Source organism: Amborella trichopoda, chromosome 10 (genome assembly GCF_054954075.1).
Source record: "Amborella trichopoda isolate Santa Cruz 75 chromosome 10, AtrichopodaSantaCruz75HAP2 v2.0, whole genome shotgun sequence".
NCBI classification, from domain to species: domain Eukaryota; kingdom Viridiplantae; phylum Streptophyta; class Magnoliopsida; order Amborellales; family Amborellaceae; genus Amborella; species Amborella trichopoda.
This window is the reverse complement of record NC_142345.1, coordinates 26223996-26249986: the sequence shown is the minus strand read 5'-3', so window position 1 is coordinate 26249986 and position 25991 is coordinate 26223996. Positions and strand designations below refer to the sequence as shown.

Below are 25991 nucleotides of genomic sequence, written 5' to 3'. Positions count from 1 at the left end.
CCTGTAAAAACAAGTTCCAGTTGCCCTCACTATGTTTAATCTCCACCATCCGGCATCATCTTAAATGGTGGATGCCACGTTGTAATACCCAGTGCTATGCACTCACATGCAGTGGAGATGAGCATGTCATTTATGACCAAAGGATGGTGAATCGTCAGCACCGTTATTTAGGACAAAAGAAGGTGGATCTGCTGAACCATATACAATACACATGGTGCATAGGAAGGGCAGAGAATATCATTCCTTCACTCTCTGGGTATCGTTAAAAATCACTTTTATCATTCATTTACTCTCGGGTTATCATCAAGGATTATTTTTAGGGCCTCAAATAATGGGTTGTAGCTTTCTCAACCAAGCAACTAACATAAAAAAAGCAAAAAAAATAAAAAATCATATGCATTTTATAGGCATGGGAAGAACATAATTACCTATTTTAAATAGGGACTGTCCAAGTTTTTAATTTTTTTTGGAGGATTGTATAAAATGATGCCATTCATCTTTGCTATAAGGAGGTCACAATTACTTATCACTATCTGATGTGAAATATGATAGTTTTTGTGTGCCATAAAGTTTAAGAAAATTTCTATTGAACTTTGAGTTGGCAATGAAATAAATACAACCACCCAATTTCTAGTCAAGATTAATTGTGACCATTTTGTAACAAAAGTAAATTGTTTAATTGTATATTTTTCTCTTTTTTTTTTTTTTAGAGAAAGGTTTCTATGCTTGCCCTACAGTATAGAAGTTCTATCCTCTTCTTTGTCTAACCGCCCACTCTAAATGGATGGCTAAGATTGCCCCAATCATGTCATGTCTTTACACTATTTTTTTTTTATTTTTATTTTTATAAACTGTTTTGACACCAAATTTTGGACGTCCATTCCTCTATTAAACTCTCATTAACGAAAAATATAAAAAGAATATTTTCAATAAAATAAAATGACCAAAATACCCTTGAAAATTTAAAGGGTATTTTGGTCATTATATTTTATAGAAAAATTATTTTTAATATTTTTTATAGGTGCTCCCCAATGAGAAGATGGCACATACCAAATTTCATATTCATACAATCTGTATAAAAAAAACTAAAAATAAATACTTTGAGACATCGGATCTAAGATCAAACGGTGAGTGACTCTCTTGATCAAAATTGAACGGCTGGATGGTAGGGGGAGCCCTTTTTTTAATAGATAGATCTAAGCAGTGTTTGAAAAATCGGTGATCTGATCCAGAATCAGGCGATCCAGTATCGCTCTAAGCCATTCTAGATCCAAGAAAAAACAAGATTCCCATTTTATTATTAAAAACCTTTAAAGCCATTTTGGTCTTGCGTAGACCTTGCACATCATCCTACTCCCCAACATCGTCAATGTTGTTTCAGCTCATTTTATATGGCTTTTATGTCCCAAATCTCTTCGATGTGGGACAATTATCATTATCCAATTATCGCATTAAATAAGTATATAGATTAATACTGAGGTAGGGATGGCTGTGCCATCAATAAGAGGGTGTGTGCGCGGTATTAAATTACATGATAAAAAAAGAAATAAAATTATGAAAAATAATAATTAAGTGATAAAGCCCACCACCCCTATTTTTTACGAAAAAAAAATTAAATTTACTTACAAAAAAATCAAAATAAAGAGACTAATACTATTAAGCTATTATCTTATGAGATTATTTCATTATATGATTAATATTAGGCTATTAGCTAATTACAATTAAAAAAAATAGTACTAGCTTATAGGATATTAATAAAAAAAAAAAAAAATACTAATATTAGTTTATTGAATATTAAAAAAAATTAGTTTATGGATATTTTAAGAGAGAAAAATAACACTAACTTATACCACTTAATAAGTTATTTTTAAATTACTTTATCAATTACCTCACATTGCAAGTATGAATTTATTTATTTATTTTTAAATTTTATTAAAATAATATTATAAATTTATATTTTAAAATTTTATATTTTTATCCACACTAATTATTATATATTACATTTATTTATTTGTGAGGGTCATACCGTTGTATTTTGAATCATGTTTATTATAATATTGTAATTAATAATTATACTAATTACAATAATAACCAAATCTTATAATTTATTTATTAATTTATTTACATTATGAATTATGCAATGTATTATGTTTTGTTATGGTTGTAAATTAGATTTTTTAAATTAAATAATATTTTAAGACAAATTTCTAATTTATTCTTATTTATATAGTAAAATGATGATAAAATAATAAAATACAAACCAATTAATTCTAATTTCAATGTATAATATTGTATTTAGTTAGGTTTTAATAAATGTTTGATGAGAATCTTCATACAGGAAAAGAATATCTCAATATTCATATATTGATGTAAAAAAATAAAAGTTATTAATGTAATACCCTCATATCTTATTGGATTCTTAAAAACCAACATTTATAATGATTTTTAATAATTTTTTTAAATTTTTTTAAGGTTGAATTCAACCGATTTCCGATCTGAAACGCCGATTCACCGATCAGGATGGGTTTTTGGGATACCCGATCGGGAGCACCGATCCGTTTTTTAAACCACGGAATCTAAGTGTTTAGGAATTCAAAATTTAAATTTACTTTATTGATAGAAAATTTAAATTTACTTTTCCACAAATACTCTAAAGTAATTTCTCTATATTATGGTAGTTCTTTTTGGGCCGGGGCCGAGCCAGTGGTGGCCTTGCCCGCCTAATACAAAACACTAAAAAAATGAAGGGGAATTACAGGGGCAGACAGACCAACCTGGACCTGGCGTAGGCCCAAACTTCGGCCCACATTTCGTGGCCCAGGGCCAATTTTTTTAAGTCCGGGCGGCCCTTGTCAGCCAGAATTATTTTCCTTGAAGACAAAATTGTGTACAGTGGAAGCAGACTATACGGGCCCAAAGAATTTGCAAAGGATATCCATTTTGCCATGTCAGAAACACAGAGGAGACGCTGACACATGATGCCAAAAGGGAAGGATATTCGTCGAATGTGCTAAAAATCTCCGTGACATATGAAAGACACCATACCTTTTTTTTACTTTCTCTCTCTCTCTCTAACTCAATTTCTCCTTTCTCTCTCTAACAAACAAAAACCGAAGCCGCTTTCTGCCTTTTTGCTTATTTCTTTATGATTATTACGTTTAGGAGAAGTTTATTTTAACAAGAGGCTCTAAACAATCAAATTAGGGCTGATCTCAAAAATTTCATTAGAAGAGGTTGTTTTGATGCTTAATGTCATCAAATTGATCACATCAAGATGCATAGGCAGAGAAAAATATAGGTTTCAAGTTTGAAATTAATGTATTTTGTAATGTATTTTTTAACGGTTAATTTAAAGATTTTTAAGTTTTTATAGATAGTTCGATTTATACTTTTTCATAATTAACAACAAAATCATATTTTAAGACTGCCATAAAGATTTTCAGTATTGAAACCACATTTTTCCACGCTATTTGAAGGTGAGCTTTACTTTGATTGTTTAACGCTCGGCTCTATACAAAAATCTACCCATGATATTTTTTTCGAGCCAAGGCTCTAAACAATGAAATTAGTGCCACCTTCAAATAGTATTGAGAAATATGGTTTTAATACTAAAATTTTTTGCCTACCTTTAAAACATATTTTGATTTTTAATTATAAAATTTAAAGCTTAAAAAATAATATAAATGCCTTAAAAATTGACAGTTTAAAAATGCCTTATGAGATACACTATTTCCAAAACTTGAAATCTATATTTTTTTCAAGTCTATACATCTTGGTGTCGAGATGATCAATTTAAAGATATTTGATTATTTAAACATCAAAACAACCACACATCTTGGTGTCGAGATGATCAATTTAAAGATATTTGATTATTTAAACATCAAAACAACCACTTCTAGTGAAAATTTTGAGATACGTTCTAATATGATTGTTTAGAGCCTAGGTCGTATAAAAAACCTCTTCTTTTACCCTCTCTTAGTTGCCGTGAATGCTTAACGCACACTCTCTCCCTCTAAATCCGTCACACTCTCTCTTCTTTTGTAACTCTCGCCGTGTTTTTTTTGGCAGTCTGTTTCATCCGTGACTGCTTTGGTTTTTGAATGGAAAAAGGAGCGGCTAAAAACGTTTGGTCGCAATCAGGATATTCAGTAGTGGGGTGGTTTGATTCCTCGCTTTTATCGTTGCTCTGTGGATTACTTTACGAGGTTTTGTGGTACAAGGTTTCGTTCTCTAGAGAGAGAAAGAGAGGGAGTTCCTAGCATTTAAATTGTGGTTTTTTTTTTTTTTGAGAGAGAGGGGGAGTGAGTTTTGGTGTTTAAACAGTGGGTTTTGTGTAAGAAAGGGTTGTTGAGAGTTCATGGGTGCTTGATTGGGTTCTTGAGAGGGAGTTCTCATTCGCATTCAATTGTGTTCTTGAGAGAGAAAGACTGAGAATTCAGTGAGGTTTGATTGGGTTTGTTGGAGAGTGAGAGAGTTCATCAACTTGTGATTTGGATTGTGCAGAGTGGTGATGAGAGACATGGGGAGAGAGATTGTAGAGGGAGAAAAGGAAGGGGAAGAGCTCTTGTTCGTACCTCCTCTCAACTTTGCCATGGTCGATCACGGTGTCTTTCGCTCTGGTTTTCCAGACATTACGAATTTCTCTTTCCTTGAAACTCTCGGCCTTCGCTCCATTCTGTAAAAAATTCACTTCTCTGTACCCAGTTTTATTTTCTGTGATATTGTTCATTCTTTTCCACTTTCTTTTAATTCCCTTTTAGTTATTTTTCCAGTTGTTGATGAGTTCTCTCTCTTTTTGCATAACTAAAAGATAGTGAATTTTTCTTCCCATTTCTAATTATCTTCTTTCCCTCTTGCTTTTTGTGGCAATCCATTTAGTTGCACTTTCTCTTTCGTATTTATTTTTGCCTCTTTGAGTGATTTCTTTTTCTTTCTTGGGTTTTTGCAGATACCTTTGTCCAGAGCCTTATCCTGAATCCAATGAAGCTTTTCTTAGATCGAATGGGATTAAACTTTTCCACTTTGGGATAGAAGGCTGTAAGGTCTATTCTTCTTCTTCTTCTCCTTGAATTTTGGATATTTAATGATTATCTTGTATTTTCACGAGAATAGTTTTTCAAAGTTCATGTAGTTTTGAATTTGAAATCTCTGCATTTTTATATTATGCATTTCAAGTTTCTTGGTTTTTGTTGTCAGAGATTTATTTAACACTGCCATCTGATGCTTTTCTATTCTCAACAAATGGATTACCAAAAAAAACAAAAAAAAGTCACATCGCTTCAGAATTTACTCATTTCTTGATCTTATCAGTGTTAGTCTTTATTATTTTTTGTTTATATAGATGCGCGTAACTGCGTTGTTGAGTTTGATGTTTGAGGAGTAAATTGTGAGTCTTCCTTTTGACCCAGGGGATGGTTCAATTGTATTGTTAGATGTGTAAAATTGTATCGTTAGATTAGGTCTTAAATGCCTTTCCATCTTTTTCTTCATTACTTCTGTTGTTTGACAAAGATGTGGTTTGATCTATGCTAGAAATAGTTGAGTAGGTTATTCTTTTGCTGGTTCTTCTTGTTGAAATTCATTTTCTTGTCAAAGAAGTAATGTATCAGTTTTCAACATTTCTTATCTTGTTCGAGTGGTTCTTTTTGTTGAGATTCATTTTCTTGTCAATCAAGTTATGTATCAGTTTTCAACGTTTCTTATCTTGTTCTAGTGGTTGTTGTCTCATATTTAAAAGAAGAGAATTATTGCTGTGGGTTGAATCTCCCACTTATATAGGTATAAAAAATTGCAACTGTAAAATTTCACGTAATTCGAAATGATCAATTTCACATTGTCAACCCATATTTCCATTTAAATAAATTCTTTTATCTTTTCTCCCACTGAATGGTTTTACAAACCATATGAAGTTGTAGGGTGATTTGGAATCTGCTGTGTTTTTTCCATATCATGGATCTCATGTTGGCTCTCTCGTTCACTGAAACATTTTTCTTGTTCATGGACCTGCATATGCTTATCCCATCCATCATGCATTAGGTAGTTACTGGGGCATCCGATGTATTAATTAATATCTATAATTTATTTGTAACATGTTCATTATTAGATTACCAATCTACAAACAAATCTTTAACATTTGGTACATGGATGTTAGGATATTAATATATTCGTTCAGTTTATATAGATATTATAGTTTCAGACATACAGTCATGTACAATACATTTTACATATGGAGGAGAAGACAATATAAATTATAGTTGTTGGTGGCCATGCGGCATAGGCTGGCATAGTTGCCAAGTGTTCGATAAAATTATAGTATGGATTTTGCAAATATTAAAGCTGCTGCGCAACTGATATTTTTAAAATTTTATGAACAGTAAGAAATAGGAAGGGTGGCTGCGTTAACCCACTCAAATTTGAACCTCAACTATTGCAAACTAGCAGATAGTTCATTAAAATTACAGTCTTTGGGATAGGTATTTATTTATTAACATAAGCAGTGAGAGAAAAAGAGGAAGGGAAATGGCTAGTTATGAGTGGATGACCAGAGGCTTCTATTAATAATGAAGAAAATGATAAGAGTCAGTTTATTTGCTATTAATGCTTCTATTAACCTATTCTTGACATGATAATTAACAATTTATTTTGTTTATTAACGCTTCTATTAACCTATTCTTGACATGATAAGAGTCAGTTTATTTGCTGTTAATTGCATGAATCAAGATGATAAAATGAGCAAACAGACGCAAAAGTGTCGGATATCTTGAGAATATTTATAGGGAGCTAACAGCACAGGGTTTACTACTCTCAAACCTGCTCAAACTTTCAAGCTTGTAAATTTTAATAGAGCAAAAGTCTCCTCGCCCCTCCCCCTCCCCCTTCCCCCCCCCCCCCCCCCAACCAATAAAAAAACCAAATGTCCCTCCCTCCCTTCTTTCAAATTTAGCGTTGTCTTATTTTTTTTCTTTTTTTTTTTTAGAAGGGAAGGTTTTAAACAAAACCTTTGTTTATTCTTCTGTTTTTGTTTGAGAGGGAATAGAATTGGTTAGTTTTAGGTGAAAGGCATATGGTTGGGAATCATTTGGTTCCATCGCAAACCTTAAATGGATGTGTGGTAAACCAAATAAACCCGCTTTTTATTTTTAGTTTATGCAAGTTTTAGGAGTTGCTTGAGTCACTTGACCTGGCTGAGTCAAAGAAGTCTATCATTTCTCTTTCAATTCTCACTCATACTGGGTCAGTGCACTGATGCCATTTATTTGTTTTTCTAATGAGCTGATCTATGATTTGTCCTGTACATGCTCCTAGAGTCTTGAACAAACTTAAATGTAAATGGTTTCTGACTGGAATGGACAAGAGATATTTATGCAATTTGCATTAGTTTTACTTCAGTTGTGACGTGCTCAATGAATATTACATGTGGAGTGAATACCAAAATTACTTGAACCTACTTTTTCTATGGAAACTTTTGTGTCTCTAATCACAGATTTGAGATACAAATCAATCAGGAAAGCAGTGCTGTAGAAGCCATATGTTATTAAGTTTCAATTATGACTTTCAATGGGTGTTGTATCTTGGTGCCCACCCTTTGCATTATGGAAAATTATCCGGGAATACAATCTTTTCTTGTTACTTTACTTTTTAAGGGGCTGACTTGATGAAAACATTGGTTGAGGGCATGGCGCAAGTGGTTATTATGAATTCTTGTGGTGCACAAGCAAATTCATATACTTAAATAGAAAAGGTGCTCAGTGCTCCCTGGTGGAATTTTGCATGAGAAGGTGCTCAGTGCTCCCATTGGAAAGCCTAAACAAATGCATGTACCTAAATGGAAGCAATTGTAATAGAAGGTTCCCACATATGAAAAGATTTACAAGCTGTGGTTTACTATTAGCTGTCTTACTATTATTTACAGGCTGTGGCTTACTATCACTCAGAACGTCTTTCAGTGGCATGGGGTATTTCCCATGTATGATTGTTTGCTTCGAGTATCTTCTTTGTTCTATTGATTGGTCTTTAATTGAAAAGAGTCTTAGATTGTTGGTTATATTTTGTGACTAAAGCTGTGTCCAGATATTACCTTCTTATTCCTTACCATAGTTCATTCAGACTTGAGGTTGTAATTTAACTTTGTTGGCTTTTAATCCTAAGCCAGTTGCTAATCTGTCATAAGACATTTACTTAATTCCTTGAACATGTTATCTTAATTGTCCAAGGTTCCATGCTTAGCTATCTTCCATTCCTTAGAGAGTGAGAGACATCAAGAACCTATTAATAGACAACCAGGAACTAATTCTCAGTTGCATAGTAATCAAGAATTTGTGTTCAAAGACTGACAACTGAAAAATTAGTCATAATTAATGCTACTGCAAATGCTAATATCTACAGGATTGTTGCTTGTAATAGAACACCTTTCTGTAAATTCATTTCAAGAGATTGCATATGTTCTGATGGTGTATTATTGCGCACTAAACATTGAGTACTCCTAAATGGGAAATTCTGAGCATTACGAGACTGAGACTGATGGCTTTCTTGTCATACTCCATTAGAATGCCTCAGGCATGCTCTCTTTAGAATTATATAAACAATTTCCACAAAGTAGAAGTAGAAATAAAAGAAAGAGAGGATTTGTATTTCACATTTTGATGTATAAATTCCACGTAGGCACTTCTGATATATTTCCATTTGTGGATCTGTACATGAAGAAAAATATGATAATCTTATTTGTAGAGAATGCATGACAAAAAACCTTATATTAGTAAAAATAATTATGTGAATGTGAAATATAGTTTAATGTATTATCCATAAAAAGTAAAGAAATTCTTAAAGACATGGTGTAAACTTGAACTTCAAGATTCTTATCGATTTAACACTTGTGGAGTTGAAGCATAGTTGCTCTCTCCCAGCCTAGGTGGCAACCCTGCTTTTGAATTTCATTCTGGTGCTCCATGAAAGGAATCTTGATTTCTAAATTTGGGATCTGATATCCCCATTGTCTGAGATCTCAATCCCCACCTTAAAGATCATGATCAAACTGATGATTTTCTTTATTTCTCTCCAGCAAGTTATGCAACTGTACTTTCAATACATGTGCATTACTTGCTGGCTATAAATAAAGAGATCCCTAATTTAATGTGCATATAAAGTCCTACATTATGTGTACTCTTTAATGTTGGGAGCAATATCTGTAAAATGTTGGCATCAAGATCCCAAAAGTTCGGATTTGAAATCCCCAAAAGGTGAGGATTGAGATCCCTAACATTGGTGATCTCGATCCCTAATATATGCATTGTATCGATGACACTCTCAACTATAGGGGTTTTCTAGCGGTTCATGATCCCTCGCTCCTTCCAATCCCATCCCAGTCCCCATCCCAGTCCCCATCCCAACTTTGAGCTGAACTTACGTAGAAGAAGGAAAAAAATATAAACTTGTTTACTCTAAGAAGAATCATATTCTATGCAATGATAGAATTGTAGATTTGTAACCAACTCAGGTGAACCCCTAGTATGAATCTCATCAAAACTTCTTGACTCACACTCGAGAAGTTTGAAAAGTCATTTTGAGAGTCCACCAGACAAATTTGATTGGTTCTTGATGCTTTCTTTTGGAAATTGTCACTCTTATTCGAATCTAGACAGTCTATGGCATTCTCCGTTTTATTGAACCTAATTTCCATTTGTGTAAAGAGCTATTGATTTTACAATTCAGAGCAGAACATGATACCCATGGCCAGGAGCTGTTATAGATGATAAAGTATCGACTGTAGAGTTATGGGAATTTTGTACCCTGAAGGAGATAATCAATGGCCTAAGTTTGGTGGTAGTTTTTACCCTAGGATAATTCTTGTAAAAAAATTGGGACTCTTACATATTTGCTCAATCGACTCAAATTATTTAAGAAGGTTGTGTCTTTATGTTGGGCCAGTATGCCTTGATTTGGTTATGCCTGTATCGAGTGGATGCACTGATGATTGTCAAATGGTAATCGTTAGCTTGTTGCGTCTCATTAACTAGTGTGATCATTACATGTTTGGTCTCATTAATTAGGAAGCACTTAGGGCCTCCACAGTGGATTCTCTAATTGAGTCCTCTCCTCTTTCTTTGAATGCTCTTGTCTTCCAAACTGCGGCTTTAGGAAAGATAGGCAGATCCCCTAACGGGGTTCAATTTCTACATGAAATTGCTAGTTGCTAACGAGCAAGAATTATTTCGTTGTATTATAATTGAAGCAAGCGATGTAGCTGAGGTTCTAAGCGAACATGTGGCCCATTCTGTTAAAGTTTAGTTGGACTGGTGGCTATTAGGCATCTTCTTTTTTCGTTAAAGCTCATTTAACTTTTTTAAGTTTTGATATAGGCAGTTCATGTGGTACCTTTTCTTGAATAAATGTCGTTAAGATGTTCCATCCAAGGGAATATGTAAATATTGGAATCTCTTTTCAATCTTTACATCTTTTGTCTATTTATTTGGGTATGCTTCATCAGTCAAATTTGAAACATGTTTCTTTTTCAGAAAACGTCATATAACCTATTATTAATCTTAACATTCTTGAACCTTTTGTATTGAATGGAAACATTCCATGACCTACATGCAGGAGCCTTTTGTGAACATTCCAGAGGAAACAGTTCGAGAAGCGCTGAAAGTCGTACTTGGTTTGTATCGTGGAGAGATTTTTGTTTATAAGTAAAAAGAACACATATTTCTGTAAAGTACTTTGAAACTCAATTTTCATTTACCTTTTCCATTGTTATTTACAGATGTTTGTAATCACCCACTTTTGATTCACTGCAAAAGGGGAAAGGTTAGCGGTGCCTATCTAAGTGTTTATGATCCATGTATTTTAAGGGAAAGCATACTGTTATACTCCAACATGCTATGGAAAAATCATAGTCTTCTGGGTCATCACTGTCCATTAAAATGATGAAGAGGGAGTAGACATTTGGGTCTGTCTGGCTTCCTCTCCATTGCCAACTATCATATTGATCGACAATGATTATCACATAATATGGTTTTTCCATTACACACTACACTATAGTATACTTTCCCTTTGTTTAATGACATTTTGTAGTTGTATTCTCAGGGGTTCTTTTGTCCTTTTTGATGTTGGGTGCAGCATCGAACGGGTTGTGTGGTTGGGTGTTTAAGGAAGTTGCAGAGGTGGTGTTTGTCCTCGGTATTTGATGAATACCAGCGCTTTGCTGCTGCCAAAGCAAGGGTTTCGGATCAGCGGTTTATGGAGTTGTTTGATGTTTCGAGCTTGAAACACTTGTCCACTTCTTTTACATGTCATAAAAGGTAAACGTATTCCATCAGTTGAGTGCACTTATTTCTGTTCCTTCTTATTTTGTTTTAGGTTTTTTGACAAAATTTGTATTCCTGCCCCTGGATAATTGGGTGATTGTGTGGGGATGTAACTGAAGGATAAAGAATGCCCCTTCAATAATAAATAATCACGGGATCTATTTTTTTTTGCAATTTTCGTGATCTTACTGATGCTCTGATGCTGAAGGCAATCTCTATCTCTCTCTCTCTCTCTCGTTGTGTGTGTTAAGAGCGGAGGGCGTAATGTCTGACATTTTTATTGGTTTTTATGGGGCAAGTAATCAACACCACCACCATCTCTATGAAGAAACCAGAGGAATTTAAAGCCCCACCTCCCATCTAATTATATTTCATGTATTTTTTGTTGCAAGTAGTTGCAGGATATCTCCCCCAAAAGTTTCAAGATATCACTCACTGGCCGTAATTGTTAGACTCTTTATCCTTTTCCAAATTTGAAATTTATAGAAGGGAGGTTAATTTAGCAACCGCATTTTTAGCAGTGGACCTAAGATGTTGAACAATGGCAGGTGGCAAGAAAAAAAAGGGTTTGGGGAAAAGGGGGAGTAGTCCATGCTGGCATTTTAATTTAGAACAGTTTGTTACCATCTGATATCACGAAAATGGTTGAGGTGCCTCAATCCTCATCTCAATGTCTGAAAAATAAAAACTATAAACCCATACTTTGCGTCCCAAAATGGCTACATTTCATTGTCATTTGAGCCCCAATTCATGAGTGGAGGTCTGTCAGTTACACATGTTATTTTCAGGGTGTATGTTCTCTGAGTATATATGTTTTCAGCAAGAAAACAGGCCTGCAACTATTCCTGAAGTTATACCCTTGTGGCCTCATAGCCTTGAAACCCTATTGTACTCGAGGTTTCTTCTGCCTAAAATCATATTGACTATATTCAAGTTGATTTCAGGGGTTATAACCCTGAAATTGGCCCAACATGAACCTGCACATACATTTGTTGTGGTTGAGTCAATAGGCTGCGAGTCTACAGGCTTCTAATCTTCCTAAAACTTATGAATTTCTCTCTTCTAGCCATAGTCCATTGGTCATGATGACCTAATGGGCTGGTTGCAAAGGATGTAAAGACCATGGATTGTAGATCATAGGTCTTTTGAAGGATTCATAATGGTTATCATGGTCTGCCCGATGATATGGTTTTGTAGGGCCTAAGTCACATAGGGCATATGTCACCCTGGACATAGTATGAATTTTTCTGAATTCTTGGGGACATAAAAACCATCCAAATTGATTGGGTTTTTGGGTAAATGTATGACCCTTTGACTTAATCGCATACTCGTCTTCTTCCAACCCGACTCCCAGGAGATCATTTCATCCACGACACCTCTTTGCCTACTTCCTACTTCAGTAACAGGTGCTTCTTTTGTGGGAAGTGCCACAAACTTCTGCAACTTGGATTGCCATGACACTTCTCCCTTTGCAAAAACTAACAAATGACCCTAAGTTGATTTTCTAGGATCAATATCCCCAGACATATTTGCACCTGTGAAGCCCTCCAAGAGGCTTCACTTGTCCAAAACATAAAGACATTTTTACTTGAAAATCCAGTAGTTTGTACCTCAATATTCTCTACCTAGATTTGCAAGGAGCTTACATACTACTACAGCATATGCTATGTTGGCCTTGTACACACCATTGCACATCAAACTCCCAACTACTTAGGCATATTGAATTTTCTTTATCACTTTCTTCTCACTCGCTTGAAGGACTCTATTTATCACTTAAATTAGATTGCCAACCGAATTTGCATTCTTCATATTAGATCTCTTAAAAGCATCTTTCTAATGCACCGCTTTTAAGACTACCACAAAGTCCTTGCTTTTGTCATAAATATCTGCATACTAAAAAATATGTCTGCATACTCAAAACATGTCTTGGTTATCCCAAGTCTTTCACATCAAACAATTTTCTTAATTCTTTCTTTATCCTGTCAATCATATGAATATCTTGCCCAACAATAAGATGTCATCAACATAGAGCAAAAGAATAATAAAGTTACCTCTAGGAAATCATTTTAGCTAAACACAATGACATGCAACTATTCTCTTGTACCCTGGATTCACCATAAATATATCACATTTCTTGTACCTTTTCCTTGGGGTCTGTTTCAACCCATATACATTTTTCTTAAGCTTACAAGCCAAGTGTTCATTGCCATTCATTTTGTACCCTTCTAGCTGCTCCATGTAAATTTCTTCCTTTTAATCACCATGTAAGAATGCAGTTTTAACATATAACTGCTCTATTTTAAGATTCAAATTTTACTGTAATCCTAATTTCACATGGACAGAAAATTTTTGTACCACTAGTTCTAAAAACATTTCATGAATATCTATATATCTATTATATATATATATATATATATATATATCATGGACAAAATAAAAAGTTCCCTTTTCAAGTTCCATGGTTTACCATAGAACTTTACTTGAGCCTAAAAGGTGGGAACTTCAACAGTAAAGGGGAGTTCTCAAATTATCTTCCACTTTTTATCAAACACAACATCAACAGTAATAGGTAAAGTTCTTTCTTCCTCTTCTAACTTCTTGTTATCAAACACGCTCTTATTGTACTTTATCTTGAAGACATCCTTATTTTTAATTCCGTTTTGGCCCTTTGATAGCTGAACCAAGTCATAGCTATGATTTTTATGCAATCTGTTCTCTCTTTCATAACTGTCCTCTATTCACTCTTGTTCTCATGAAATGGCTTTTTCAAAATTTTCTGGTTCACAACCATCAGTGAGCATGATATACTCTGTAAGTGGATACCTCTTAGAGGCTTGAAATAACCTACCACACCAAATCTGTAAGGTGCTTGGAGTTGTGGAGGCTGCTGCACCTGCTCAACATCATGTTGCATGGGTTCACCAGTCACTACTAACACGAGATTCTTTATCTTTTTGAGCTACTCCCCCATCGTCACCACTTTGCCTTGGAGGAGAAATGGGGACTAAGGTTTGCAACTCATTTACAAAACTTTGGGGTTTTATTACGAATTTTTAATTGGTTGGTCTTCTTGGAAAATTACATTTTTACTCCTAATTGCTTTCTTCTTCTCCATGTCCCACAACTTATACCCAAATCCTTAGAAGACACACTGAACTGCCTTCATCAAGCTTCAATCTTTGCCTCACCCCAATGCAACTCATTTACAAAACTTTGGGGCTTTATTAGGAGTTTTTAATTGGTTGGTCTTCTTGAAAAATTACATTTTAACTACAAATTGCTTTCTTCTTCTCAATGTCCCACAACTTATACCCAAATCCCTAGAAGACACACTGAACTGCCTTCATCAAGCTTTAATCTTTGCCTCACCCCAAAAAGGTTTAGGTAATTTTCCAGAAGAAATCATTCTTCTAATTGACTATACAATTATTTCATTCTCTCAGCCACACCATTGTGTTGCTTTAAGGGATTGTTTTCTCATGTCTTACGTTAGCAGAATAACTTTTAATCAACCTTGAAGTGTATTGCCCTCCATTGCCTGTGCATTTAGAAGCTTACCAATCTCCTGTACTTTATGAAAAATTTCAATTACTACATCCTTCCTCTTCATAGCATATATGCCCTCAAATTTTTAAAGGTATCATCTTTGAAGAAACAAAACAGGAAGCACCACCAGTGATTATTACATCAAAGGACCGACTACATACATTACAGTAAAGCAAATCCAAAATAACATGATCCCTTTTGGGCTATTTTTAAGAAATGAAATTCAATGTTGTTTTCCAATTAAACAATGATCATACAACTTTAGGGTTGTACCTTTGATGCCTGAGAGAAGCTGCTTCTTTGCCAATATTTCCATGCCTTTGTACTTATGGCCAAGTCTCTTATACCACAAATTCGATGAAGCTTCTTCGGAGTTAATATTCACCTCACCCATGGACAAGTATGCTGTTGTTGACCTATAAGTAGAACAACACTTCTTACCCATGACTCTCGTAAGAGAGCCCCTTGTCAACTTCCATTGCCATTTGCTTATAAAGTATTATTTCATAACCTTCATCATCTAAAAGTCTTTTAGACAATCTATTGATGTGAAGCTTAGGGATATGCCTTATATTTTTTAGTACAAGGCCAATGCCAAAATTATTTTTGATCACACATCTCCCTTTCCAATATTTTTTGATTTCTCATGGTTTTCCATATTTGCTATGCCAAATTGTCCTTGTAAACAGTAAAGAAGTTTCTGTGGTGCATTACAAGAAAAGAAGCGTTTGCATCAGCGTTACAGGCGATGTCACTGTTTACAACATCGAGAGACCTCTCCTACGGGGAGAATTATGACTTCACCATCTGTTGCAACTGCACCAGTATTTTTACCCTTATCATGGCTTCTTCTTCTCTTAGCTCATTCTTGAGCTTTTTGACATTCCTCTTTATATGCCCCATCTTGCCACGATGATAGTAGTTGATGTTTTGGTTTTCTTTTTTAACTTGCACTATATTGATCTCATGTTTTGCTTCTCTCTCTGGCTTTTGCAACTAAAGCTTGTGATTGATAAGAACGTAGTGGTTCTCTCTTTTTTTATTCATTCAACAAGCAGCTGGTCAATTGGCTCATAACCAATTTTCCTTAGGGTGCTGCGTTATTAAGAGCAACAACCAATGTTTTTCATCTAACTATGAGCTAAGCAACAAGGCACGTAGCTCATCATCTAACACCATCATCATTGATAATAGCTGTTTATAGTTCTTTGCATCTCATTTAAATGCTTAACTACAATGTTCCAGTCTTTAAACTTGAAATTGACCAACTGCATATTTAGAAAAGCTTTATTCCCAAATGTCTTCATCTGGTATAAATCTTATAATTTTTTTCACAAGGATTCTAAAATCTCTTCATTTGACACATGGTTGAATGCTATATCATCCAGCCATTGTTGGATCTTTACAATTGTTTTCCTTTCTAATTTTGAACCTCCCTCTGATATATTCTCTAGTTTCTTTGTTTTCCCTTCGATGAGAACATAGAAGTCTTTGTTTGAAGATATAATATTTTCCATCTTTATTTCCAAATCTTTGTGCACCCATTAAACATTATCATCCTACTTGTACTTGGATCCATTATAAAAAAAAAAACACAGAAAACAGAAAACAGAAAACAGAAAACAGAAAACAGAAAACAGAAAACAGAAAACAGAAAACAGAAAACAGAAAACAAAAAAACAAAAAACAAAAAACAAAAAACAAAAAGCAAAAAACAAAAAGCAAAAAAGCAAAAGGCAAAAAAAATCTCTAAATACCGGTTGTTGGGAACTTAGCCTTTCAATCTATCCATGAAATATATCGAAGTTCAAAAAGAGGGCAGACCAATCACAAAAAACCATTACAAAGAATGCAAGATAATGATAGGGAAGCAAACCGTAGAACAATAGAGCAAGAAAGGGCTTTCTCAAAATGGAAAAACCACAGGGCAAATATAATTCACTAAGCAATGAAAGAGGAGCTTCCAATGTCTTCTTGGACCCTGTTTTCTTGAGCTTGGGGTTCACTTACAATATCTCTCTCTCTCTATCTCTCTGCACCAATGTGTGTGCATTGTGAAGGGTGCATGTTCAAAGATCAGAAATTCTTTGCTTGATTGGTTAGCTCTTAGGGCCAAAATCTAATGGTTGATTGCATCAATTCTTGAATTCACTATAGTTCCTGGCATCAAAGAATTTGATAGAACTAGATCGTTTTTGGTTAGAGAACCTGCCATTACCACTATAGTTTTCTTGTTGGAGTCCAGCACAACCATTTTTGTTGGTTTGTAGTGGGAAGAGTTCTAGTGGGCTCTTTCCTGGAAGATATATAGTAGTAGTCAACTTCATCATAATCATCACCACGATCACCAAAGCAATCATGCAGGAACAAGGGAAATTTAGAGCCCCAGCTCCCATCTGATCTTTTCGTGTGCATTATGTTCCCAAAGCCTGTAATCTTTCGAGAGATTTCGCGTGCTTGATCTCTTTCCTGCTCAAGAAGCTTGTAATTCTTTCCACGTAGTTGCAAAATTCTCTCCACCTTAATTTTCACTGTAGACCTGCATCATGCACCCACCACAGCACTTAGGCTCTGGTATCAGTAGTATTGTCAAACTCAAACCTCATGATTTGTAGCCCAGTGTTCACCTTTTTTGAAAATGGGCTATTTGTTGAATAGCAGCTCTGTCTTCTTGGAAATCCTGAGCAACGCTTCTGGGACCATGGGTGATAAGGTACTCTAGAAGGGCCAACACCTTATATGATTGTCGCCACCCTTTCTTTTTTATCTCCACCAGTCTGCGGAAACAGAGAGAGGTGTCACTTGGGTAGTATAAAGAGAAATCGGCTCCCAAACCACAAAGAGGAAAGGGAAAATCTGTCATTCAAATGAAGAAACAAGCCTTTGTTTCAGAACACAAATGATTCCCTAGTAGTTATCTATGTCGAAAGCTGCCCAAGAGATTGCAGCCATTGTTTTGCTCTCAGGACCTCAAGGATCACTGTTAGTCACTTCTTTCATCAACCTGCATGAAAAGGACAGAAAATTGAGTTCATTCTTGTACATTTCTTTAATGGGAAAGTATAACTTCCAGACAACGGTACAATGTACCGTAGTGGGAGCATCTAACCACCAATTCTCAACTATGGATGATGTAGATTGATCATAAATCTGACACGTATTTCACTTGAAGTCAGATAATCTCCAGCACGCAGATTGAGAAAATGACAGTGGATTCCCCAGCTGTGTACTGTGCATACATCATACGCAGGTCGCGTGCGGTATCCGTTCGCACATTTGTTACACTAACAAGAAATAGAGAGGCAGTGTGAAGGTCGTTACACTTGAGCGGGCTTCATGTTTGTGGGCAAGGAGAGACACTGTAGTGTTAGGTTAAGAGGGGAGACTGATAAATGGTCTTGCTAATTATAAGAGAGCTCTTTTTTCATTTGCAATTGACATGTTTGGTTTGTTGGTGTCTAAGTGCACCTTAGTTTATAAATAAAGAAATGATCACTAGAAAACATGTGTGCCCTTCTTGTTGACTAAAGGAATTTTTATTCCTGCTGGAATGAAGAGATGTGAAATAATGGTGGTTTGGTAGACCTATTTACCAGATCTCACACTTCTCTCTCATGCTTTTGTTGGTTTATTTTGGTGTAGGGGTTTTGTGATTTTGGGTTTGAATGCAAAATTGGTTTGTGGACACGTGAGGATTCGGGTGGCTGGATGCTTTCCTTCTCATTTGTGCTTGAAGGTTTTAATGGTGGCGGGCCCGCCCCAAGCCTGGCCCTTGTTCGATTATTCGACCAGGCCCTATAGGGCTAGGGCCGGATCAGGCCAAAAACAAAAAAGGAAAGAAAAAGAAAAAGGTCAGGGCTGGGCTGAACAGGGCTGGCACTGGCCCTAGCCTGGCCCTCTGGCCACACGTTGTGGCCCAGGTCCTGTTGTTTTAGAGCCGGGCAGCCCATTGTCAGCCCCGGGTTGGTACTTTTTGGACTTCTTCCAACTTTTAACCAATACTTTTTACACGCTTTGCTTTTGAAATACCTGTGGGTTTGACAATGTTATCCTAAGAAGGGGCTACGAATAATTGAAGGGTAAGAAATCGAGATGTATCTATTTGGTACTCGAGAACTAAAAGACCAGTAGTGTAGTGTCGCCTTGCTAACAAGGATACTAAACAAGCCGTCCAAAAAGAGAAAATCGGAAAGTACTCGCACAAGAAATACCAAAACCGCCATTCATATTATCACTCATGACCACCGCTTAAGCCAGAAAACTGCTTATTGGACTTATAAAAGAATACGTTTGGATGCTTGGTTTGTGAAATTCCCATGTTTGAAACTTACGGTTCTTCATCAACACAAAGTTATGAATACCTCATCACATTGGCTGATACATCCGACCGTTCAGATTGCCTAGTGTAATAACTAGTTCAACACAAAGTAAAAATTGAGTTTAGTCGAAATTGGTGCAAATCAATGTTTGAATAATTCTGCTGGTCCGACTAGACAAGCAAAATTGAACATACTTAGCTTATTTAATAACAGTCAAATCGATTTTGATTAAACCAAATTTCTCACTGATTCACTGCCCAGTCCAATCGCTCAACAATATAAAAGTACATAATAGGAAAACTTGTAAAATTTCGTGTTGAACCTCACCCTTAGCGGTTTAGGGGAGAAAAAGATGGGACGGGATCATGCGACAAGTTCAAACAAGACCGTCAAGGAAATTGAGACTCACAAAATAATACATGGTCGGTAGCATCATCCAGTACTGTGGAATATGTGGACTTCTTGGGTACAATATAATTTGGACTGTGTTCTTAAGGGCCATTTTGAAGAAAATAAAATCATCGAGGGGTAGTCCTTGTAGCCATGGAGCACAAACAATGGGGTACATTCCGGAGGAAGTTAAACCTCTAATTCTACCTTCTTAAGGGCCTTTTACCACCCCGAATAGAAGAAATAAAGAACTGAGTCGAAATAGTAGCCCATCAGGTGAAACTCATAGGGCCGATTGGCCAAACCAAGACCCAACATGATAACCAATAGAATACCATAGGAATCTTTAGAACCGAGTACAACCAATGAAATCAACCTCAAATAAAGCTTAGAATTGGAAGGTCCCCCTGAAAGGATGAGAGGGATCTCTCGACCAAGGGAGAAGAAAATCCGAGCTAATTGTGCACTCAAAATGGTGATTTGAGGACCCAAAAGAGAGACCAGTCAAACTGGGGTCAAACCGGCTCAAAACCGGAATCTGACCTCGAGATCTTTAATACTAAATGCTCAAAGCCTATCCTCCAAAAATTAGGTCGATCTGATTGTGGACTACTAAAATCTTGCCCACCTAAATTAAAAGCCTAGTGAAGATCTTCTAATCGGCCCCAATTTACAAAAGAAGCCTATGAAATCCATGGTCGAATGATTTGAAGCTTTTGTGATAGGAAGATACAATTTCAAAGACAGCAAATCCCAAATTTCAATTAAATCAAAGACCATATGGTTTGGATGCGGTTTGTCAGATTTCTTCTTAGGTTCCTAAGCATAGATCTCACCCCCAATCTTCCTATTTTTACAAAGCAAGCCCATGAAGTGCATCATTGAACATGGCTGGAGTTTTATGGAAGAAAGGCACCATGCTTAGGATCCTAAATCTCAAATTTGGGGTCGATTCCACATTGGAAAGCACCATTTTCTAGGGCAATATTCGGCAGACAATCAAATGACCACCAAAACATTGAGTAGGACTATACTGTAGAAGTGGTTCATCTTCTTCATGGAAATGACAGTAGGCCAAAAAATGGGCTTTTTATCCATATATGTTGTTCATTGCTAAATGAGCTTTTTATCCATATATGTTGTTCATTGCTAAATGGGCTTTTTATCCATATATGTTGTTCATTGCTAACTGGGCTTTTTATCCATATATGTTGTTCATTGCTAAATGGGCTTTTTATCCATATATGGTTTGATGGGGTTCCCCACTCGAATCGAGATCAAATTGAGTCAAGAATTTGAAGGTTTGTAACAAATGAACGTGTAGCAGCCCCATGACCTCTCCTCACTCTTTAGTGATATCTCATGATACATGCAGTGATTTGAGCTAATATAAGATTTACCACAAAAAAAGACGCTGATTCAAGAGAGAAGTTGCCTAAAAAATGAGATTTGTAGAATTTTCATTTTCAGAAAAAAGAAAAATGGTCACAACTCGACGAAACTGCAATCATTTGCGTCGAAATTTTTGTGAAATGATAATTAATATGATTCCCCACAAAAGTTTGGTAGAGGATTGTCGAATGGTGGCCGACTAAGAGCATAATAAAAAGGCTTAGAAAAGGGGAAGGAGTTTTAGCCGAAAGTGAAAAATCAAAACTTAAAATGATCATATCTAGCCAAAAAGCTGTGGTTTTCGCTCAAATTTGTCATAAGATGGTTGTGGCACATTGTTCTATTATTTTCCAGGAATATTTTGGTCGAGAAAGGTCGAAAAAGTACCCGATTCAATGGTTGTTTGGTGGAGGAAGGTGGGAGACGGCTTTTAAAAGGAAAAAAACATTGAAAAGTCGCAAGTTTGAGTATCCTTTTCAATCATTTCAAACTATAGCTCGGATTTATTTTTGATAATCCAACCTCCTTTAGCCCTTAGTTTTGATTTTCCACCTACCCACTCTTAATAATCCAACCTTGTTTCCCATGTCTATAAATACCTACTTAAGCTTAATTTGTAAGGTTGGAGAAATTTTACTTTGCCATTTCCTTTAAAGAGAAAAAACCTCCTATCTTCTTCCTTAGAGTGAGAAAACTTTGCTACACCTAAATTACCTCTCACTAAAATCTAAAATATCCAAATACCCCTAATAAATAGAAAATATCTAAATATTTTCAAAAAATAACAAATTCTCATAATCCTAAGGCACCAAAATCATCCAAATTACCCCTATAAAAACTCAAAACAGCCAAAGGGAGAATCAAAGTAGGAAATCAGATCGAAGCCGGAGTTCGACCCGAATTGGTTTGGCTCCCCCTTTTAGATTGCATGGGTTCTTGTGTCCAGTCACATTTTCCTTCTCACTTAAAATTACCCTTGAAGAAAAAGTGCACTTGAACCGATCCACCAAAAGACCATTAAGGTTGGGTGGGCCTTCCCTAAGATCAAATATGCCAAGTGGTCTAAGACGATTCGGCTACGGCCCACACTTGTAAGAACTTACGCACCCCTATTAATTGAATGGATTTTTACTTCTATTTTATTGTATCTATGGCGATTGCCTTCTATTTAGCTCGATAAAAACATACAAGCACACACGAATACGCATGCGTGAGGGCATTAGATTGACGCGATCATCCTTTCTGGTGACTCCATTGAGGAATTCTGCTTAGACCTCCACCCCTCTTAGCCATCCACACACGCTTAGACCTTTACCCATGTTTAGACCTTTTTCCGACTCTTAGACCTCTTCCACCTATACTTAGCCATCCATCCACGGCTAGACCTTCATCCATGCATAGACCGCTATCCACACTTAGCCACCCTCTCCCCCAGCCCCCCAAACCTTCATCCACGGCTAGACCTTCATCCATGCATAGACCGCTATCCACACTTAGCTACCCTCTCCCCCAGCCCCCCACCTCCCCCCCCCCCCCCCCCCCCCCCCCCTCCCCCCATGGTTAGATCTGCAACCACTCTTAGCCATCCACCCACTCTTAGACCTGCACCCATTCCTAACCATACACTCAAACTCAAACCCTTACAAGCCCTTATACATGCTATCATCCGATGTCATGCCCCATCCACCAAACCCATTCAAACACCCATAGTACCCTGGTACTTTGAGAATTTGGTGCCCAAAAACCGTACCTCTAATCCCGAACTTGCCATGACATGGCATCATACTGAAAGGGGGCATGTGACCCTGCGAGCCTGTGCATCTAAACGACACGAACAGGCAAAGAAACAAAGTAAGGTCGTCGGGGGAAACCACCATCATTTGGGCTCATTCCAAGGCTAGAGGCGATCAATTTATGGCAAGATCACTTGTAGTTATTTGTGTTTAGCAATATCGTTTTGTTCAGAAGCATATGAACAAGATCTTTGGTGTTGAATATTTTTTCCAAACCTTTTTTTTGAAACATCCCATTAATATACTCCCCAGCAGAATTTGGTCATAAGGCTTTGATCTTGGTAAACAACTGAGCTTCAATATACAAATAAAACTGGACAAAGATGTCATATAGTTAATTGTAATTATTCATAAAGAAAACTCATGAATATCTGAAGTGATCATCAATAAAAATGACATAATACTATTACATCCTCTTTGATGCGAAAGGAACTGAATCCCAGATAATAATATGTACTAGATCAAACGTATAAGCAAAAATTGAATTGTTGCGGTTGAATAATAATGCATGCATTTTAGAAAGTTTGCATAATTCACTATCTTTAATAATAGAGAGAGATTTAAAAGGAATAGAATCAATAACACCATGACAAAACAATAATTATAACTGAGAGGTAAATATAGGACCCGGATATTAATGCCACAACAATCCTTTATCAGGTGTTGCTGAAGAACCATAGTCTATTGGAGTCATTGTTGGCCAGCGACATGATGAATGGTAATGAAGATTGGAGAAATAATGTGAACCACCAATGGATCATATTTTGTTGAGTAATTTATGCGCTTATCATCCCAAAGCTCTATTATTTAAGAAACTATTGATTTTTTTGCATAATTACATTTATACCCAATACTTTTTGCCTTTTTATTAAGTGATGACATTGCCCATACTTTCGGAGATTCTATTAACTTACCATCAAGTAGCCTGATATGCTTTGAAAGCCTTGACCATCGGTCATCATATATGTCTTAACAACTAGTCTTTTTTAAATACTATCCAAGGATCTCGATTTGAAACCAAACTTTGGGACTTATATTCTTATGGCCTTGGATGCCTCGCCCCATGATATTGGAGAAGTCTAGATAAGATATGATATGATATGTCTAGAAAAATACTATTTGTCGAGGGGAGCTCTAAAGGATGGTCCATATCAAAATGTAGACATCCCGATCTCGGTTGAAGAAACCACATCAGACCAAAATGCCCCAAGAAAACCACCTTGATACTTGAACCATTCACACCCACCTCAACCCATCCGTAAAAACTAGACCTCACAAGCCTCACAAAATACTCGGACAGGGCTGAAAGTGCTTGTGACTCGAAACATGTCAAGACAATAACCAAAATCACCAAATCAAGAGAAACTTAGGAAGAAAGATGATCTGGCGCTACTCCTAGGGTTGCCGACTCATCTCCCAGCGGCGACAATATGAAAACAGAGGACAACATCCAGAAAACGATCCGGAAGGAGAGTTTAGGGCTTGCCTGGAGCCGCTTGAAGTTTCGCTTAACCAGTATTATATCAAAAGGACGACGGTTTGCAAAAATGGAAAAAAGTTGAGTAATGATGCTTGTCAATACAAACTCGTCGGTTAGTCCTTAAAAGTTTTAATTCACGACTGATGACGTTACGGGCCTGTCAGCTAAACATATTCAAGGTTGACTTAAAATAATGAAGCCATCTCATCTTGAGACAAGTTTTAGGACACATATACTCCTAAGGTTCTATGCACGTTTATCCATGTGATATCTAGAGGAATATATATGGCTTAATATTGATATTCACCATTAGTTATGCAAGTGTGTTATAACTTACAGTCTATGATAAGAGATTATGAAGACGTTTATATTTGAGATAGAACTCCAGAATGCATATATTCCCTGGCATATAAATATCTCTCCACTGGATACTGGAGTAGTTTTGGGTGAGATGTGATATGACTCCTTAAATGATCCATCGTATGTTGAAATAATGGGGAGCTTAAAGGAAGCCCCGTCATATATTGACATATTGAGGTGAATCCCTAAAATAAATATATGAAGGCCTCATATGCCTTAAAGTCCAAGGGTGATATGACTTGGGCGATATTTGGACCTAGCTTAACCCATGTCTGTATCCACCGTTAGTTCAAATATGCCTGAATTGATACCCTGAAGCTTGATGCCTTCTGGATTTAGTTGAGACTCTCAAGAAACCATGTTTGAAGCATTGTGACCCTTTGCCAAAAGTCTCGTATTAGTCGGAGGTGGGATAACCCATTGTCTATATAGCTCGACGGTTGAAGCTTTAAGAAAGCCCCATGTCTCATGCGTTCCAGATAAAATAACATTCGACTACTGATATTGTAATTTCTCTCTTAATGTAATGAATTTTCCAAAAACTCAGGACCATTGGATCCTCGGTTAAATATCTTATCACCCTTAAAAGGTGTGGAAATGTTCTATACAAATGGAGAAAACATATATCTAGCTGGGTAAGCAGAAAAGTAAACTAACAAGCAATGAAGAGATACATTGTCCTAGTTTTTCTCACTAGACAGCTCGATTGATTCGTAAGACTGCACATTCAAAATTCAAAGATGGATGGATGGTTGTCCGTATAAGATAAGCATGGATCCAAATCTGTGTATGGTTTAGATTGGGCTCAAAAGATTTACCCACAGATTCAAAATTGCGTGAAGCTTCAAGTTCGAATTCAAAACGTACGTGAGATCTGCTCACAGATTCAAATTTGTATAAAGGATAAAGATGGAAGTGAGGATTCAACATGAAGGTTAGGAAAAGGATAAGCATCATCAAGAGATCAACAATGGAGATATAAAGATGATATTTGATGGCTATCGAAAGATATTGAAGTTTATCACCTGAAAAGGATTATAAAAGCCTAGCGAGCAGTTGTGAAATGGGTTTGCATATTTTTCATTGAGATAGGCACTCCTTATGAGGAAGTATCTCATTACCATAGGTTCCTCAAATATTGATTGCAGTGCTAAGATAGAGTGAGAAAAAGAGAAAGAGATTGATTCCGTGCTTTGATGCTTTGAAATATCCATCTCGAGGCTCATTCTCTAAAGGGGAAGAAGACATAGGATTAGCATCCCTGCCGTAAATCAGGTATACGGGTTGATATCCTATTTGATGCTATCCGTTTTATTTAATATGTTTGTATGTCTTTCTTATTGGAAACGAATGTATAGATCTTGAGGCTAGAATCAAGGGTAATTGACCTTATCTACTTTCAATGTACTAT

At 36.2% G+C, this 25991-nt stretch overlaps 2 protein-coding genes across 5 annotated transcripts; one reads left to right on the top strand and one right to left on the bottom strand.

Annotated features, from left to right (window-relative positions):
• Positions 1-3980: 3980 nt before the first annotated feature.
• On the top strand, positions 3981-15862 carry LOC18424859 (inositol diphosphatase DSP1). 4 transcript variants are annotated; one of them, XM_011630864.3, is made up of 7 exons: positions 3981-4213; positions 4504-4677; positions 4949-5042; positions 10594-10651; positions 10757-10800; positions 11113-11294; positions 15536-15862. In XM_011630864.3, the coding sequence occupies exons 2-7, from the start codon at positions 4511-4513 to the stop codon at positions 15642-15644; spliced, it is 654 nt and encodes a 217-aa protein (XP_011629166.1). In that variant the 5' UTR covers positions 3981-4213; positions 4504-4510; the 3' UTR covers positions 15645-15862. The 4 variants fall into 4 exon arrangements, with proteins under 4 accessions (XP_011629166.1, XP_020517473.1, XP_088705932.1 ...); XM_020661814.2 differs by having other exon boundaries at positions 4022-4205; XM_020661813.2 differs by having other exon boundaries at positions 4041-4220.
• Positions 15863-16963: 1101 nt separating this feature from the next.
• Positions 16964-18343, bottom strand: LOC110006427 (epsin-3). The gene is given in 3 exon segments (XM_088849807.1): positions 16964-17409; positions 17474-17623; positions 17728-18343. Coding segments are annotated over 3 exon segments (564 nt in total). The 5' UTR covers positions 17799-18343; the 3' UTR covers positions 16964-17066.
• Positions 18344-25991: the final 7648 nt, after the last annotated feature.